The sequence below is a fragment of the Vespa crabro genome, chromosome 2 (genome assembly GCF_910589235.1).
Source record: "Vespa crabro chromosome 2, iyVesCrab1.2, whole genome shotgun sequence".
In the NCBI taxonomy this organism is placed as follows: Eukaryota; Metazoa; Arthropoda; class Insecta; order Hymenoptera; family Vespidae; genus Vespa; species Vespa crabro.
The window spans coordinates 15,251,105-15,271,126 of record NC_060956.1 but is presented as its reverse complement, the minus strand read 5'-3'; the positions used below and the strand labels follow the sequence as shown (position 1 = coordinate 15,271,126).

The following is a 20,022-nucleotide window of genomic DNA, read 5'->3' as shown; positions in this document are numbered from 1 at the left end:
TCAGTGGCCCCACTTTCGCCATTGAAGATGGCCGACTATAGATTGGCCTCTCTCGAAGGACTGAATCATGTTTGCAGCAAGAAAATCGATTGGCCTACAGCAACTATACACATCACCGAGAATCCCATATCAGAAGCAGTGGTTTGCTAAATGTTTCTCGATGAACCACAACCACCTCCGTTAATTTCTTTTTAAATAATAAAAACTACCTAATCGACGATAGATCAAACAACACGATGACGATAAATAACTTCAAGGTTTCGTCGGAACAACGATCGTCGTGGCATTCGTTTTAATTTCTTTTCGAGGTGGTACCGTAACATATTATTTTCGACTGCGATTTCAGTTTAGTTCGATTCTATTGTATCTTTTTTTTTGCTTTCGACTTTTTTATTCTTATAATTAATTTTCACCATTTTTATCTTAAACAAAAGTTAGTCGATATAACTATTATGCGACGCTGCGTTGTTATTTTACAAAATGAAGAAAGAAGTAAAAAAGATAAAAAGAAAGAGAGAGAGAGAGAGAGAGAGAGAGAGAGAAGAGAGAAAGATAGAAAAAGAGAAAAATTTATTATCGAGTAATTTCCAAATGTTACATTTTTAAAAAGTGACTGATCACAAATTTTCTAATGTTAAGAGGGCGAAACAAATAACTAATTAAAAAGTTAACGAGTTCGTATAATTTTAAAATCGATGTTGAATATTTTAAAAGTGATTTTAAACAATGAACATTTTTATTATTAAAATTTTAAGACGTTGTTACGACGCCTTTAAGAAAGGAAGAAAACACATACACACACCATACTTCTACGATAATTCGACGACGCCCATTGTCGACGTGAACAAAACTAACAGCGACGACAATATCGTAAGGGAGCGAGATTTTAAAAAAAAAAGTCAAGTCAATCAGTAAAAACTATCATCGAATGAATGTTCATGAATAATCGCGGATAAGATAATTTTTTCGTAAAATTACGAGCACACAACGAATTCGCGACTTTTACACCGAGACAAATTTTACAAACCGTTTAAGGAAGATTAAACGGTATTACTTAGCAATTTCTTTATAAATTATGCCGACATTTATGAACGGTATGAAATTTATGCAGATACATAAGAAACAAGAACTCGCAATACGATATTATTTCATTCACAAGTACTATTAATAAATACACAAAAACATATATACATACAGACATACCTATATACATACACACAAACAAACAAACAAACACACACACACACACACATTATATATACGAAAATACATACATGTGTAAAAAGAAATCAAAATAATGAAAAGAAAAGAAGAAATAATACGGTGGTACTGTACAGAAAAAAAGAACAAATCGCGCTTTCCCGAGACTGAAATCCATCAACAACCATGTCTATCGATTTTTTTCGAAGCAAGAAACGATCGATAAATCGTTTCAACAATAGAAATGAAGATATAGTACCCAAAAGCGTGAAGTTTCGTCGTTGGTAGTAAAAAATTTCAGATGATATTACGGAGAAATAATAAAAAAAATGATGGATGCTGCTAATTAGCTGCCTCAAAGTGTCCTCGGAGAGAGTTCGTTCGCTATATTACTCGTCGTCCATTGGCCTAAGGATGAAATCGAAAGATCTAAGAAACAAGTCGATCGATCGTACAATCGACTCTTCTTTCGTCGAATTTTCGTCGGACTTTTCGCGATTTAGGTGCTGATAAGAAGGACAAATTCTTCGCGTTATACAGAAAAATTCTTTTGTGAACGGATTGGTGTAGAATTTGTGTTACTGTCCGTTCTAGAAAAAGATTTTCCATCGATCCTTTTTCCCTGCCATAAAAGGGCATTATGGAAAGAGAGAGCGAGAGAGAGAGAGAGAGAGAGAGAGAGAGAGAGAGAGAGAGAGAGAGAGAGAGAGAGAAAACGCCTATACACGTGTTTACGTTTGTGCACCGTTTTCGCACCATTTTATTATTTTATTTTAAAGCGCATATGGAATAAATACATATAGAGGAAAAAAATGACGATGAATGATGTGCGTTTGAGTGCGAGGATGTACGTATAGAAAGAAAAATCATAGTAGAAGAGTATATTTGATAGATAGTCGTTAAAGGAAAATAATAAGTCAAAAAGATCTGGTTTGGTACATTCGCATGGTTATATTATACCTGGCTTTTTCAAGCCTCTAGCGTGATATGATAAGACGTGCCTGCTACATGATGTTGTACTACGTAGCTTTCGAAAGTTCCACTCCGCCTTTAGTTTTGTATGTGATGAAATTCCTTCCGATTTTCTCTGTATTAAATTTTCTCGTATCTTTGTGCGTTCACCTTTGTGATAGGTGAAGATAAGAACGAGCCATTGCTTCTCGTGCAGCGTGTCACGTTTAATCGGACGATCGTATTGTGTGTATATATATATATATATATATATATATTTCTTTCGTTTTCGTAACGACAAATTGTTAAAGCACAAAGGGACGAGAAAATTATAAAAATACTAAAAAGATTTCGAGGATAAGACTTAGTCGCTCCACGTAGACGAGAAAGTTTATAATGAGAAACCGGATATATGTATGTATAATAGATGTATGTATATCTATGACGCGTTGTTTAGACTGTCGCGAAAAAAATAGTATACAGCTTAATATTAGAGAAGTTCGTGGCTCGATTTGCGAGAATTGAAAAGGATACGCATTAAAAAAATTGCTGACGTGAGCTCTAAGTAAGTAAGAATAACGTAGCCTCTAAGAACTACCGATACACCGCCAATAATATACGTATATACCCTACGTTCCCGTATTATTTCTCACTCTTCGTTATCAAACATTCAAGCCGACTGTTAGATTAATTGCGTAATAGAACGGATCATTCGAAATTACGATTAGACTATCGATATATATATATATATATATATATATATATATATATATATACATATATATATATATATATATATATATATATATATATATATATATATATATATATGAATACCTGCATTCGATTAAACATATCGACGAAGGAGAATTCGGCGAACGCTGCTTTTTAAATTTTCGATCGTCGGTCCGATCTCTTAATGATACGGTTCTTCGTCAAGAAAATCTTCTCGAAGTGCATATCAGTAATGTATGTATAACAAAATTGGAAATGATATCTCGTAGATAAAACGAAACGAAACGAAACGAAACGAAAAGAAAAATTGAAAAAAAAGAAAAACGCAAAAGAAAAGTGAAAAAAATTTCCTTCGTGGATCAATGAGTACTCATTTTTTGCATACGTCACGACAAATCGTATTTTACTATATTAATTTCTTTCATATTACGAGATTTTATCTCATATTATACGATTAAACGATCCGGATTTAAAAAAGGACCGAAAATAAAATATATATAACGTCTTTTCATGGGATCGATCGTTTTCATCCATTGATACGATCTTACGCGAGATCATTCAATGCGCGACGAGATTAAATATTTTATGTTTCCTTTCTTTCTTTCTCTTTCGTTTTCTTTTTTCTTTTTTCTTTATTTCTTTTATTTCAGTTGATTTGTCACACTTACAATGCATTTGTTTTTCTTTTTTTTTTTCGCGCTGTACTCTATCGTAGCGCGAAGCATATTGAGTTCGTGACGTTAATGACTCAAGAGTAAATGAAATATAGTAAGTACAGTAAGAGCGAACTATACGTATTGTTAGACGCGGAGCTTGAATACATATAAAATACGTTATAATGATTAAAGGACACGTGCGCACTGAACAAATACATCTTGTTATTTATAATAAACGAATTCGAAAGCAAATATTTATTATTTCTACTATATAATTTTGCTCAACGTTCCTCCTTTCACATTTATATTTTATTTTTACTTTATATGTGTATTATTTTTATTTCACTTGCCGATTATTATCCATCGCAGGAAACGAAGTGAAAGTTTCTCACTTATCTTATGTTTTAATAATATATATCTTCTACATTATTTCGTAAAAATAAATCGATAAAATATTTCATTGATATAACAAATCGAAAATTTTTATTTACCAATTTCTTTCTTGTTTATACAAATTGCTTTAATAAAACGAAAAGCTTTCTTTATCGCAAGATATTCTTAATGCTAAAAATGTACGCGTTTCTCGGTGATATGAAAATGTCATGTGTATATATGCACCTTCTCACGTACATAATCGAGATAGAAAAAAAAAGTGTTAAACCGATAAAAAGTAAACCTGGTAGGCTTATACTTCCCGTTGATTTTCTCACGACTCTTTTGGCTTGTTACAACATTTCGAACACCCACTTGGTCACTCGCGTGGAAAGATTAAAAGCACGAGTAATATCTTTGCATTCTACGAGGTTAACTACTCTTACTCTTGAATATTTAAAAACTTGAATGATTAATAAATGGAATAATGATTCATGCAAAATCGAATGTTTTAAATTAACGAATTAAAAATTATTGAGAATAAAAAAGGAACGTAGTAATTTAAGTGGAAAAATTTTTTTCCCGATTTTTGCGAACAATGCGTTCGAAAAAAAAATATTTCTGCGCAGAACGTTTCGAAACAATGAACGTTAAATTAATTGCAAATAAAAAATGTAGATGTAAAGGGCTAAAAAAAAAATTCCTCCTTCCTTTTTCGTGCAGGTATTTGTTAATTTATAGGTATTTACTAAGCTACACGAAGAGTTTTGAACGAAGAAAAGTTTTCTCGCATACGAGCGATCGCACGTACAACACTCGATCGCGTACGTGTTTCAATGACGAGAAACCAGTTCCCTTCGGCGATTTTTGCGACGATAAAACGAGACGCGTCTTCGGGGAATCGACGGCATCGTACGTAAGTGCATTTACCCTCTCTGATTTGCAATGATCGATCGTGCACGCGTATGCACGTACACACATATGTACTTTCTTTTTCTTTTCTTTTTTTTTTACGTTTTGGCATAATCGGAAACTTACTTACGGCTTTCTCGTTACATCCTCTTTTTCTTTAACCAGTACGTCATTCCAACTTCGTTGCTTTCATCGTCGTTGTCCATTTTTTCTTCTCTCGGTTGATCGTTGGATCAAGTGGACCGTTGAAAAATTCAAATTACAACAATAGTATAAAATTAACGAATTACAAACGACATGAATCCGTACGAAAGAAAACTGAAGAAATTTCGTTATGAGACACGCAAAATATGAGATTAATAATATGAATGATCGAATTAAAAAAAAGAAAAAAATAAAAAAAAAAAAGAAATTAAAGGATGAAATTACGTGTGTATCCACGAAGAACGACTTGAGTAGAGATAGAAACGACTTCGAGAAAGTCCGGTAATTTCCGTGAGAGTTCGACGGCGTCGTTAATCGGCCCCGCCGGTGGCGCCGTCTGTCGCGCTCTAAACGAAACCTCGCTGGTCTTTGACAAGGCGCGCGTATTCTTGAGTCGACTAGCGTGGGAGTAAGAGCAGTTGCCCCCGACGCGAAGACGGTCGACAAGGTGGTCGCCGCGACACCTTACCCACCGCTCGAAACGCGTCTCTTTCTTGTGCACGTCGACCTCTACTATCTTCTGTGTCGGGACTTATACTAGTGAAATTGGCAACAAAAAATTTCGTATTATCGTCGGACATTTTTTCTACAAAGTGTTTCTTTTACTTACTTATTACACGTACACAAACCAAGATTCAATCCATCGTTGTGAATTTCTCTAGTGTTTCACTAGTATGTTGAAAAAGGAAGAAACGAATAGGGAAAGGAGATTCATCATTCCATTTGTCCTCGATGAAAATTACGAGGAATGTTAAGACAAGACGAACGAAGAAAGGTGGAAAAAGAGAGCGCGAAGTTTGAAATCAAGTGTATCGAGCAAGTGCCATCATTGCTCGGAAAAAAAATTAGATATAAATAAATAGAAGAAGAAAGATAGGTCGATGTACGTATATTCGTTATCCGCCTTGAAGATTTTTCTTCTTCGAAAAGACGCGAGAGTTTCGTTGTTGTGTGTATATTACGGGAGTGTAGTAACGTCCACATGTGCGGTGTTTGTGTAATAGTCGATATGCGAGGATCTTCGTGAAGGTGTTTGCGAAGAAGCAGAGTCTCTTCCTTCTTGCGTCCTCGCTCTGGATACAGGATTAAACATGGGACTGGGCACTATCTTCGTCCTCTACGTCTCCTTTATGCTGATCTACTCTGATCAGGCGGACGTCATCGAGGAAAGAGGTGAGTCTCTTGAGACCATCTATCGTCTTCCTTTTTTACCTTTTGTGTCGTTTCACTGTATGAAGTGGAAGCAACGGTACTCGCTAAACTAATAGAAAAAAGCAGACTTGCTAGCTATGAGCTTGACCGTGCGAAAGATAAACGAACGATCGGAATGCGTAACAAAAATTTTTCCCATTCCATATTCGGTTTATGTTCATCGTGTATTTATATATATGTTAGAAGTAAAGATAAAAGTAGTAACAAAAATGATTCTCAAAGTTACTATGGGTATAGATATAAATGGATCATAAATTTCGATTCGTCGCTCGTTACTCTAAGAATGGAGAATATAAAGGATAGCAAACATTACTAAGCAGGTGGTGTTCCGTTCAGGTCCCTACACCACCGTCGAACGAAAGATTCAGGTATAGACCGTCCAACATTGTCAGAGAATTCTCTTTCCTGGAATGATTTACAGCAACTATTCTACCGAAAGATGACAGTTACGTACCTCTTCTTCTTTCTCTTCTTTTACTTTCTTTTTCTTTTCTTTTCGATAATAGTATGATATTTTATACCCATAGAGCTTAACTTACTTCTCCTAATATCTTTCTATCTTATTCTTTAAGATCTTTTGATATTCATTAACAGCTATCATAATACATCAAAGTATATAATCGACTATGTTATCTATTTCTATTGTTATAAAATAATGTAAAAACGGACGATAGTCACATACAAACACAGACATACATTCAACCTGCACCGATATCAAATGTTTTACCTGCGTCTCATTGAATCTGTCGATTTAATAAACAAATTAGACGGATTAGTTCTATATACGTAGTTCACTTTGATAAGCACTCTCCGCGTTTGCCTTGGATTGCTCGATAAAAGATAAAAGGGGAGTCCGATTATGCCGCTAAATGGCGCGGATTGACTCGGGGGGAACGACGAGAATACGGCTTATTTATTTTTATACCGAAAACTTAACGGCGTCCTCCTCTTTTCTCTCGTCCGCCTCTCCCTCTCTCACTCTTTCTCTTATGTGGATATAACGTACGCACACCATGAGTTAAATATACCTTGTTAAACGGCTAATTAGGCCTTAATAAGATCGGTTCGGCCAGAGCACTCACACGAGAATCCAGGCCAATGGTACGGCAAGTCTCGGTGGAACTTTTGATAAAGCGACGATAGAATTCTTCTTACGGCGTCTGCACAAGTTATCATCGAGCATCTTCGAGCCGGTAACTTTGTTCTTTCGGGGATCATTATCAACCCAATCTCTTTTTCTATGGTATGAGATACATAGGTACATAAATATATAGGTACTTATTAAGACAACGTTTTCTCATCATTTTCGCATTATACGATGATCAACACATCTTTCGTTGTTAGATTGTACGTTTCATAAAGAATTCAGAGAGAAACTCGTGATCGTGGCAGGATCAATGTATCAAATCCTTTTTTTGTTAACTTATACGAGAAGAGAATCTGATGGTAAAAGAAAATCGAGTCGGGGACTGCAAAAATGCATGAACGAATAAAGGAGAGGAAGAAAGATGAAGAGAAAAAGAAAAAGAAAAGAGAAAGACAGGGAGAGAGAGAGAGAGAGAGAGAGAGAGAGAGAGAGAGAAAGAAACTACATAGCGGCGGTGGAATAAAAGATTATACGAGGAATTCTTCGTTGAATTCTTGCTGGGAGTATCGGACGCGTTTAAAAACTGCCACAGCGGAGTAGTCTACGTCGACGAAGGAAGGAGAAGCAAGAACGTGTTCCCTCGCGTTCTCCAAGTCAACGACGTCTACTCTACTCTTTTCTCTGTCTCTGTCTCTGTTTCTTTCTCTCTTCCTCTTTCTCTCTTCCTCTCTCTCTCTTTCTCTCTCTCTCTCTCTCTCTCTCTCTCTCTCTCTCTCTCTGTCTTTACCGTACGAAAGAAAGGTATAGAGGAACGTTAACCAACGAAGCATAAAATAAACGCTCAAATCGAAGTCTCTGGCAAACTTGCCTATTGAGGATCTCGTAGTATTTCCTTCAATAGTTAAAATATACCGGTCCGATAGTTATCAGCTTGTTTCTATGATTCTAAATCTTTTCTAAAAAGTGAAATAGTTAAAATTGCTATAGCAAAGATTTAATTGTTAGACTAAACGAATCGAAATATCGGCTAATTTTCAAAAGACACAGAGATCTTTTATCAAAAGTGAATTTAATATAGAATTTGTTGATGATGTTCCCACGAATCGGTAACGAATAGCTAAGATGTAAAGGGAACAAGCTAAGGTCAACACCACTTGAACCGATCCCGATGACTATGATCGCGAGCAATGACGCATCGGAACCGCGTTTCATCTTACATTACAAACGTTACCAAAGGATTTGATCGTCGTTAAGAAAATAGATACCGTAGAGGTATCGTACATAACGAAAAACTATTTCCAAAATATCCTCAGTTACCTTCATGTTTAACTGATCTCATAATCATTCTAATACTATGTAAACGGATCGTTGAGAGTTAACGTTAACTTATCTCGAAGGAACTTTAGTAGGATTGGATGTTCAGCAATTGAGTTATCTCTGCCAGTACGACGACAGCCAGCGGCAATCAGGGTCGAGCGACAATGCATTCACCTCGTGCATTGACCACAATTTAATTCGTTTGTGTATCTTCACTCGTCTCAAATCGATGCAAATTTTTCCGCATATTTTCTTCTATTCTTTCTATGGACTCGCAAATATCAATTTCGCAAAAAATGATCGAAGGATGCTTTATGAACGATAGAAAGAAAGAATATCGGGAGATCGTATTTAAAAATAGAACCATCCGAGGAAGAGACTCCGTAGAATTCGAAACCACGTGTCGGGGCAACGTCAGAAGCAACCAGAGAAACTTGGAGCCAATTACAAAGAACGCATTCACGAATGGTTATAGATATGAGCCTATATAAAGTAGGTGTATGTTGTACAAGTGTTGTACCGTGCTTAGCCGTAATTGTTTAATGGGCTAATGAAATGATATACCCGCCGAATCTAAGACCGCACAAAAAGCCAATTGTGTATAGCCGACATTCCACGATTAGCCTGACTTTATAATGTGAGGCATTGGACCATCAGTGAGTATATTCACATGCTTCTAATTTACTAACTCACGGATTGATTTTTGATTGAATTTACGATTGACTTTACGGATAAGATGATCGTCTTACCATATGAAAGATTTATGAAAGTCTTAATAGATTGAATGAAATGTAATGAATTATTTATTTCAACATTTTTTCTTTTGCTTTTGATTTTAATTTATGTAAAAATTTCACTTCAATGAAAATCGATTAGTAGAATGAGACAATTAAATAAAACTTACGTATTTCTTATAATCACCATATTTTCCAATAAGAATATAATGATCTGTATGTAACTTATCTCTTCCTAATATCTCATAATATCCCACTTATTACGAAAAAAGAACGAAATAGATTGATGGAGAAAAATTATCTACATAAAACTGGAATGGATTTAAATCGAAGGACTTGTCTTTAGGCGCGAACATTTTTACTCTTTCTCCCTCTCTCTCTCTCTCTCTCTCTCTCTCTCTCTCTCTCTTTCTTTCTCTCTCTCGTTAAGAGAATCTCTCGATGCGCGTGCCTAACTAGTTGCTCGCGTTAAGTGATAATCATTTAGCATGATACTACGAGGCTGCAGCTGCGCTCGCTCGCTTACTCGTTCATGTGTCGATGACTCACGATGATTTAGATTTTACTGTTTTTACCTAAAACGTTTTCGATTTGTTCCGATATTCGTGACAATAATGTTCATAATATAATGACTGAGAAAATATGAAAATAAAGTAGATTTCTTTTTCATACAAAGGAAAGAAAGGAAAAACAACGAAAACTGATAACCAGTGAATCAAGTTATTTGATTCTTACAAAGGAAATTGCACAAAAGGTTTTCATCAAGTTATTTTGTCAAAGATATGTTTTGGACATGTGAGAAATATATATCATAAATCTCGTACTTGGTACCAAGTTCAAAGAATAACATTGTCAATTCTTTCATTTCACGCCATGAAAGAATATATAAATCTGATCTCGCGACAAGAAGAAGTCGGCTTTGGAATCGAACTGAGTATTGAAGTTCAACGGTCGTCATAGTGAGTACGAGATGATGCATAATCCTGGTTGAGACATTCAAAGACATGTCTGGCGGGAGATTTGAATCGTAGAAATCATAGTAGAATTGAATCGTGTCCTCTTCTCAAGGAGCATGGTCACACCTCAAGGGTCAGTCTAGCAGGAAAGGATTTGTGATCTCTCCCTCTGCCTGTTGAGACTAGAGAGAAAAAGAGAAAGAGAGAGAGAGAGAGAGAAAAAGAAAGAGGAGAGAGAGAACTACTGGAGACCTTTACGTTGGTCGTTTATCCGCGTGAAAAAGACGACGTCAGTAGAATCGTAATGGCCTAAGCTACAACTCTAGAGTAGCCGTAAACGAAGAGAAGAAACGACAAGGATGGCGTCGAGTAGTCATTTCTCTTTTTTGCTTTGGACAATGTAGAAAAGAAGGCAGAACGTAATCTTTCGTGGAAGATCCATCAAAATTGCGGGCTAACTAGAAGCTCTTGATTTTTTCTACTCGTGAAAATCAAGCGATCGTGAATATTACAGAATCGTGAAAGGTAACATAAAAAGAGAGAGAGAGAGAGAGAGAGAGAGAGAGAGAGAGAGAGAGAGAAAGAAAGAAAGAAAGAGAGAAATAAACTTAAACAATCAAATCAATGCTTTCCGTCTTTTCATTTCCAAAGTTGGAAATAACGTATAAATTTATCACAAGATGTTACTTCGATACAGGTTACAATAGGCTGATTGAAAATATCATTGCGCAGAATTGATAAAGTTTGGAACTTTGAACTCGCGATAAGCTCGACTTTTCCGGCCTCTCGGCTAAAGAAAGCAACCGTCTTGAGTGAAGTTTGCTCGCTTGGCCAATAATATGTAGTGACTTAACACCAGTAGCACTCAGAGCGCCTCGGGTGCGAAGTGAGCATAAGTGCGAGACGGTGGAGTTTAATTGAGGTTGATGAGGGGTGCGCTCGTATTGGCCCGGAATTCAATGCCGCGATGATATTTCTTGCTCGCAGTAAGACGTCGTCTTACTTGGCAGGAATGCATCAGGAAAAATCGATGAAATCGCGAGAGAAACCCTGGAAGTATTCTCGAGGAACGTAGTGAACAGAGAACTTATCAGCCGGATTCGCTCGTTGGGACCAATTCGTCTTGGCTTTTGCCTTAAACGTTCGTGCCTATCGCGTGTCGTGCTTGATACTAACGAAATTAACGAAAGTCGTAAGATTTTTTTGTTTCTTTTTGTTATTTTGAGAAAAGAAAGAAGAAAATCGTGAAAGATTTAATTAACGTTTTAAATTATTACACGAATGATCTGAAAATAAATGAAGTACATACATTATCGAGAATTATCGAAGAAAGTATGAAATTCTGAAAATATAAATTTATATAAGATTTGTAATCTGTTTTTGTAATCTGATTGTAACGTGAAGTCGATGAAATCTATTATTATTCGACGCTTATCATTTCTCGCGGAAAGATTACTATTTCTCTTTCTCTCTTTCTAGTGCTCTTGTTCTCGCGTGACGTGGCCGTTCTTTAAATGCTCGTCTTGCGGTGACTACGAATACTTAATTCTTATCAAGCACGTTTTGTACGCGGCTCATACGATACGCGGCCTCTGAATGGAGGCGTTCCAGTCGCTTCGATAATCCAGTTGTCGGCTTGCTGCACAAAATAGTCTGTATATTTATAAAAGAGAAACGATCTCTTTAAATGATATCCCGAATCGTGATCGATATCGTGAATATTGAAACTATTGGTGTTTGACAGATAAAGAAAAAAACAAAAAAAAAGAAAATAAAAATAAAAGAGCACATAAAAACACTACTATTTCATGAACAAATGGAAAACATATCTTCAAACGACGTCAAACTTTAAACGAAATATCGACTTACACGTTTGCGTTATAAAATGTAGACTTATCTGGAGGAACATTTCTTAACGAGTCTGCAAATGAACGTTTTCGGAATACGAAAAGACAACGACTGGTCAAGTGAGTTCGTAAAAGAGATGAAAGAAACACCGAGGAACGTCCATAAAATCGCAATAACATTGACTCGACAAAGGTCCTCGAAGTTTTCGACTTCTTCTCTTTTTTCTCTTTGCCTTTCTCTCTCTCTCTCTCTCTCTCTCTCTCTTTCTTTCTTTCTTTCTTTTTATCTTTCTCTCTCTCTGTCTCTTTCTAATAGCATGTGCCAGAGAGAGAGAGAGAGGACATGGTTCCTCGATCATGTTGGCTTGCGTGTCGCGGTTACGGAGCAGGAACCTTCCTCTAGCTGGGAGTAACGCGTACGTTTCGCATCCATCCTCTGCTACCTTCGACATTCCTACCCGCCCGAGCCCTGCGCATCCCGAGTCCTCTTCCATTGAGGCATAATAACCGTGCAGTTTCCCAGCGCGTCTTCAATGGGCGAAGATTGCATGCTACAAGACCTCGAGCCGGTCCTCCTCCCTCTTCTTCCTTCTCTCTCTCTCCCTCTCTCTCTCTTTCTCTCTCTCTCTATCTCTCTCTCTTTCGTTTTCTTTCTGTCTTTCTGTTCTACTCTTTCACTTCTGCCACTCTTTCTTCTTATGAGACTTCGTGTCTCACGAAGAAGCGAGAACGATCTTGAGTGCCACCCTTTCCACAACCGTCCTTATACCAAACTCTGTCGTGATATTTCGACTTCCAACGTATCATCGTGATTCTTTTTCTCTTATCTGTGTCATTCACAAGAAAATAAAATTATATCGATTGATCGATCTTCGAGGGCAAGCGTGTCTTCTTCGTATCCGTATCGTCGAGAGAATTTAAGAGTGACGTCTTCAACGCACCTGATCGTCTTTGATGATTTTTTTTCTTTTTTTCCCTTCATGCACGTACGTTTTAAATTATTAAAAAAAAAAGGCAAAGAGAATGATTACTTTCGATAGAAATTCGAATTTACAGAAAAAGATATACAAGCGTAAACGAAAGAATTCTGTGAACCCAGCCATTTAAGGTAACGTATTCCTGTTTGGACAGGGAGAAGCGCGAATAAAATCGCGCTACGTGTACGTGTATAAGCAAAAGAAGCGAGAAACGAGGCACATCCGTCCGTCTTTACGGTTTGCTCATATACAAGAAAGAAAGAGAGAGAGAGAGAGAGAGAAAGAGAAAGAGAGAGGGAGAGAGAAAATCTTGCATCGAGTTAGCAAGGTGGCTCCCTTCTTGACCAAATGGGGCAACCAGTCTCGAAGAAAACAGTCCAGATATGTCTCCAGAGATTCAACGACGAGACTCCTCCGTAGCAAACCTCGTCGAATCCTGAGTCCAACATCGCGAACAAAGGTGAACGTCCACCCGTCGTCTTCATCTTCGTCGACTTGTGAACGCCATCAAGCAGACTGGACGAATAAGTGAACTCCAGTTTCCATTCCTATATACTTACCCGTCTAACATCTCGACGAATCCACCTTCTTCGAGGCCATCGATCGCCTTACGGGATAAACCTTCCAAGAATCTCTACTTATGGGGATTACTCTTTAACTTGCACGTTATTCTTTTTTTTTGTATCTACATTAAAAACGTCTCTTTGAAATTTTTAAGGAATCGACGAACCCTTACAGAGCAAATAGATATATATATATATATACCTGATATATATATATATACCTGATAATTCTGAATTATATTCCTCTGTAAAGAGTATAAAATATTCTTTCAGAAATATTACTGATTTTTATGATAGTTATGATCAGAAAAATTGCTTATCTTTCTGTTTGTTAGTTTTTTTTTTTTACTTTCAATTTTTGTTCTTGCAAAGTCTTTCATAACACATATAAAAAAAGATTGTTTTTAAGTCGCCTAGAGGACATACGTTCACAGTGTGACAACGAAAGAAGAGTTCTTTATACTTTTTCTCGCTCTCTCTCTCTCTCTCTCTCTCTCTCTGTCACTCTCTTCCTCTCTTTCTTTTTCTCTTTCTCTCTCTCTCTCTCTTTTTCTCTCTTTCTTTCTCTCTCCCTTTCTTTCTCGCGCGGCGTCTTTATCGTCCTTCTCTAGCGAAGTGCGGATAAGGAGAAAAAACATTTGCCATATGGCTCGTCTGTAAAGTCCGCCCTCGCAAAATATACCAACGGAGACGAAGTAAGAACTTCGAAAGAAGAAGAAAGAGAAGAAGAAGTAGAAGAACGAAGTCCTCGAGTTGGTCGGTCGTTCGACACGCCGTGTGCACGAGGAAAATGGCTCGTCCACGGAGGATGGACGCGAAAGAGAAAGAATATATTCAAGCATAGGGTATTGTCAAGACTCGCCGCTAGAATTTCGAAGCAGGGGGTCTAAGAACGATGAAAGAATGTAGAGAGGAACGAAGATTTGGGTTACGGGAAGGACGCAGGTTGACTATTTTAAAGAATGAAAGAGAGATGGAGAGAGAGAGAGAGAGAATCTTCAGGTAAATCGTTGCATCAACATGTATTATCTTGAACGCGGAGGTGGAGAATTCACTACGAGGACTCTCTGTTAGTAGGTGGCACTGAACTTGAAACTTGCCTTCGCGGAACAAGAATGGAGGTGGGGAAGATGGCGTCGCGTAGTTTGCATGCACCTTGCGGTGAGACCGCGTCGCGCCTTTACGACGTTTCCGATCGCGTCTTTCGCAGGAAATACAGAATTACGTTACTTCGGCATCTCATAAAAAAACAACTGATGTGTCTTAGGTAGAAGTTGTTCAGAGGTAGGACGATATGTGAATACATGTTGGTTAAATAGAGAAAGCTTTTTGTTTCGAACGACGCCATAAGATATAAATATTACGTAGGTTTACTAGCATGAACTTGTTTACTAGATCAGAATAGGGCAATCTATGAAATTATCTTAATTTCCTTGCGATTTCCTTGCGTTTCTCAATTCGTATATATGGAACACTTGTTGCTCGATGTGAAAGATCGTAGACACACCCATGTCCTTGATGTTCTCGTTTAAAAGTATTCTAACGATAAGAATCTTGCTTGATTTTTCTACTTCTTGTTTTTCTTCAAGAAAGAGAAAGAGAGAGAGAGAGAGAGAGAGAGAGAGAAAGAGAGAGAGAGAGAAAGAGATAGAGAGAGAGAGAGAGAGAGATTACGACCACCCATGCAGAATGTGCCGAAGAGCAGGAGCAAGAGCGTGTGCAGGAGATACGAGTTCGTCGTCATGGCGAAAGAGAACCACCATAGCGCTCCACCGAGGATATAATGTTACACTCTGGTAGTCGGCTTGGTGTGGGAAAACCACCGAGATGGAAGTGCAGTAAGAAGTGGTAACGCGTATACCGTGCTCGGTTCGCAACAGCAGCATCGTCGAGAGAATCGTGGTTAAGGAATACCGTGACGGCTAAGGCACATGCGAGAGGAATACGATATCTCTCGCGTTATTTTCTTTTTTTTTTTTTTCACATTATTTTTCGCGAATCTCGTCCTGTCTTCTAATATTTTAAATACGTCAGGTAGAATAATCGATTAGACAACATGTTCTCGATCAGGCTTGTCAAATCCTGTAGGTTCATTTTTCTGTAAATAAATTTTCTCAATTCTGTAACCATAAATACATGTATAAAAATAAAATGTATCTCGTTAGAAAAAAAATTCATTAAAAGTCCTTGAGGTTCGTCATTTTAATATTCCTTATATGTACATATATATATATATATGTATTCCTTATACGTTTGTACGTAGGTAAGACTTTCCCACGAGAACGTAGACACTAATCTAAGGGAAGAATACACTTATGGATAATTTTTTTTACTCCTCCCGTATACTCTGAAAACGGCACATTTCTCGAGAGTCGGTTTTTTCTCTTTTTTTTTTTTTCTTTTTTTTTTCATCAAGCTCTCATACTGTTTTGCCAAAACAAAGCCGCACGCGAAGTTGCTTTCATACGCGGCAGGAGATAGTCCTCTTCTTCTTTTTCTTTTTTCCTCTTTCTTCTGGATAAGATTAAAGAATATTTTACAGCTTATGCGAGATGGATCGAAACGCTTGGCAACGCTGATGTCGCAGCACATGTCGAACTTTTTTGCTGGCCATTTTTTTCCGTCAAGCCAAAGCTACAAAGTGTTCAAAGAGCTCTCGCTCTTTCGTTTCGCTCTTTTGACTCACTATGTCTAGCACGTAAATGCGCGTGAAATTACGAGCGATCACGAGTCACGAGCGATGCGATTAATCGATCTCGATCCGATCTATGACTAGCATGATAACCGTAACATACCATTTGTTGTTTCTATTCTTATCTTCGTATAATATCGTTTCATATATTTTTTAATTTTAATAAATAATAATAGATTTAGGGGAAATAAATAATTTTTCAATTTAACAAAATATCTTGATATATATATATATATATATATATATATATATATATATATATAAAATTCTTTTATATTTATATATATATATATATATACAAACAGGCATCATTTTTATGCTCCCGATCATCACCCGGAAGTTTAAAGGCGAAAAGTCAACGCATAAATTAATCTAAGCTTCTTCTTTTTTTTCTGGTAATCCTATTATGGGAAAAGAAAGAGTCTTCTTTCTCGTTGACAACTCTCGCATCTTCGCACGCTCCCCAACACTTCTTTTTTTCCGCGCACGCTATACTTTAGCGATTTATATCCACGTCTCTCTCTCTCTCTCTCTCTTTGTCTGTCTCTCTCTTTCTCTCTCTCTATCTATCTATCTATCTCTCTCTTTTCTTTTTTTTTCTTTTTTTTTTACTTTAATCTCTTAGTGTGAAAGAGTCACGGGATGCGGCCACTGTCTAAAAGCTTCAACATGTGCGCGATTTCTTTCTTTCGTTTACGATCATTCCTCATACAAAAAGTCTTACACATAGTAAATACATTTCTATCCGTACGCTTGGATGATTATTAGAAAATTTGAGCAAGGTCAATCGGATATCTTTAAAATAAACGTTCGTGCGTCACCTGGTATATAGAATTCAGATTCAAATTTGTTACAAAAGCTACGTTTTATCAAGGTTCTGACGTGAAAAGAAGAAATCTTTGTAAAGCTAACTAGAATTCGATATGACAAATAAAACACTTTTTCTTTTTCTTTTTTTTTTTTGTTTTTTTTTCTTTTGTCAAATAAATAGGATAGTACAGATAGGATGATGATACGAAAGAAGACGAGTTGTAAATCGAGTCTAGTTACGAGCTATTCTCCTCGCAGCATCCACCCTCTTCATTCTCTTTCTTTCTCTCTCTCTCTCTCTCTCTCTTTCTTTCCATTTTTTAGTTCTCTCTTTTTCTCTCAATGACATTGAGAGATTCTTTCTCCAAGCGGAGAGATACGTTGGCCGGTGAATGCAATCTACGTGGTATCGAGAATGTATTGTACATGAAGCGAACAATGACCAACGACCGGGACCTTCGCCAGTAGCCAGTCCCCATAGAAAAGCCATACATACCTACGTCGCACGGATCACTTCAAGTCGAACCATTGGGGAGCGAATACTGACGAGCCAAACCGATCTACCACCACTGCATTCTTGTAAATGATCTTTTTCAGTCCGTCTCTTTCGTTCACCCTCCTACACATTCTTTCAATCTTTACTTACTCGTATTTCAATACAAAAACGAACTTCAATCGCCTAATTTATCGATCGACACTTATCATATGCTTGTTCTTATTAGCAAAATTGTTCTCATTTTTGCTAATAGTTTACTTCGTTGTTATTCTACTATTTTATTTCATTATAGAAAACATTTTTTTTATTTATTCGTTTAAGTTAGAAAAGAAAGTGAAATTATTATTTTCTCGTTTTTTTTTCTTTCTGTTAAATTCATTCTTTTATTTATCGAATATTTCGATTTTCGTTTTACATAAATATTATAAAATATTTTAGCGAGTCGTATTTGTAAAGTATGACGACGATTACATCACGAAAGTGGAACGAGAGGATCTTTTTTGCGCTACTTTCTGTCTGAGTTGGCTGGTTTAAAGTTACAACTACCTGTTCAACTCTACATAAGCATGTAGATATGTACTATACGAATAATTATTTACAGTGTGTATACGAATCATGTAGACGCACCTTACTACGCGATATAATGTCGGACGTACTCGGCTCGTATTATCCATACAAAAGCTTTGCATTAACATAAATAAAGAAAACGAGAGCCCGTCTGGCCAAGACGTTGTATCATTTTCGGTCTTTATTATAATAACGACCACCCTGAGATGTTCCTCGTGTTACCGACCTTACCTGCCCTTTACCGATATTCGAGAACGCGGGCACAATAATGAAGGTTCCAAAATTACAAAGATTCAATTTCTTTCATTTTGTGTAGTTGTAAATAACAATATGATCTTACCGAGACCTTTTAATGGATCCTTGCTAATTTCTAAAATCAAGACAAAAATCGAAAGTGGAGAAATTATAAGATCTCGTCTAATAGTTAGAAATTACAAAACTTCACTATATATTGAAAGACGGATACAAATTTATTCGTTGTTTTTTTTTTTATAGATTTATTTACAACAAATTTTCAAGTATCTTGCTACCGTTCCTTTTCCAAATATGCTAGATTTACGACCAAGTACCATTTTACTTTAGAGGATCTACAAATTGCAGCTCCTTGAAAGCTAAGTGGCCATCTGAAAATACAGTGCATGCAAGCACAAAGGACGCACGTACAGTCAATAAGGTCTCTCCCCAACCACTTCGCGATGTCCTCTTTAAGGGAAAGACCAAGAGAGCGAAAAGAAAGGGCGCTTCAATTCCGTAAATATTAGGACAGGTCTGTCGATATATCTGTCTGTCTGGCTCCATTAAAGAGGATGTACATAGCATCCCTTTCAAGATTAAAAAAATTTCTTCTGAAAGTTTGAGTTTATCAAAAACTACAAGAAGTGAAATATTCATTTTTAACATCTTCGAAAACTTCCGAAAAATAAACGAAGTTACATGGAACAAAAAAGAAAACATTTTCATTGAGTAAATACAAACAATTAATAGATGTTATTGTGAAAATATCTTGTATGTTTGTGTGCATATATATATATATATATATATATATATATATATTTAAACAATCAAATATATTCTGTAATTAATAACTACTCGTCTGCTGATCAAATACTTTTCATTGATATATCGATTTATGTGCCAAGTGTGCAACAGCAAAGCCAAGGTGCTACGATGAATCGTGACGAATCACCTTTCGAAAGATGACACTGTTTGTCCTATTCTTATCACTGATATTGCTTGCTTGTATCAAATATTATTTATAATGACTTCAAGATAAAAATCACGATATTTCGTCATACGATATCTCAGTTTATTATCGATTATATTACGAATAAGTTCTATGAATTTTTTCAACTAATCTATTCGATTGATCCTTATTCGATTCTCATTCTTGTAATAGACAATCTATACGTATATCCCTATTACCGTTGTCTCGTTCACGAGCATAGAAAGAAAACATTCCCCTTTCTATAAGCAGCAGCCCTTTCCATCATCAGTGAAGGATTTTTTTTCTCTCGAGGACCGATCTTTTTCTCAGGCTTTTTTTTCTTCAAGTTCCTTCATATAAACTAGACTATACTTGTCTACCGTAGGAGAACCGATTTCCCACGAGTAGGGATAAACGTGATTGCGTTTGTCCAGACTTTCCCTCGATCGAAGGAAACATACTGTTTGCAATGGGAATAGTTAAAAAAAAAAAAAAAAAAAGAGAGAAAAAAGGAAATGAGAAAGAGAAAA

General features: G+C 36.6%; 2 protein-coding genes across 11 annotated transcripts in view; both read left to right on the top strand.

Annotated features, from left to right (window-relative positions):
- The window catches only part of LOC124422180 (protein NDRG3), a 65,030-nt gene extending 61,236 nt beyond the window's left edge, over nucleotides 1–3,794 (top strand). For 7 of the 8 annotated variants that reach the window (XM_046958292.1, XM_046958296.1, XM_046958291.1 and 4 more), the window contains one exon: nucleotides 5–3,794. In XM_046958292.1, coding sequence (XP_046814248.1) covers nucleotides 5–150 — 146 coding nt within the window. In that variant the 3' untranslated portion in view covers nucleotides 151–3,794. The remainder of the gene's footprint in view (nucleotides 1–4) is intronic. The other variant, XR_006941803.1, reaches the window with a different exon arrangement.
- A 1,638-nt stretch (nucleotides 3,795–5,432) lies between these two features.
- The window catches only part of LOC124422177 (epidermal growth factor receptor), a 119,346-nt gene continuing 104,756 nt past the window's right edge, over nucleotides 5,433–20,022 (top strand). For all 3 annotated transcript variants that reach the window (XM_046958282.1, XM_046958281.1, XM_046958278.1), the window contains exon 1: nucleotides 5,433–6,203. In XM_046958282.1, the coding sequence (XP_046814238.1) occupies nucleotides 6,122–6,203 (82 nt within the window). In that variant the 5' untranslated portion in view covers nucleotides 5,433–6,121. The remainder of the gene's footprint in view (nucleotides 6,204–20,022) is intronic.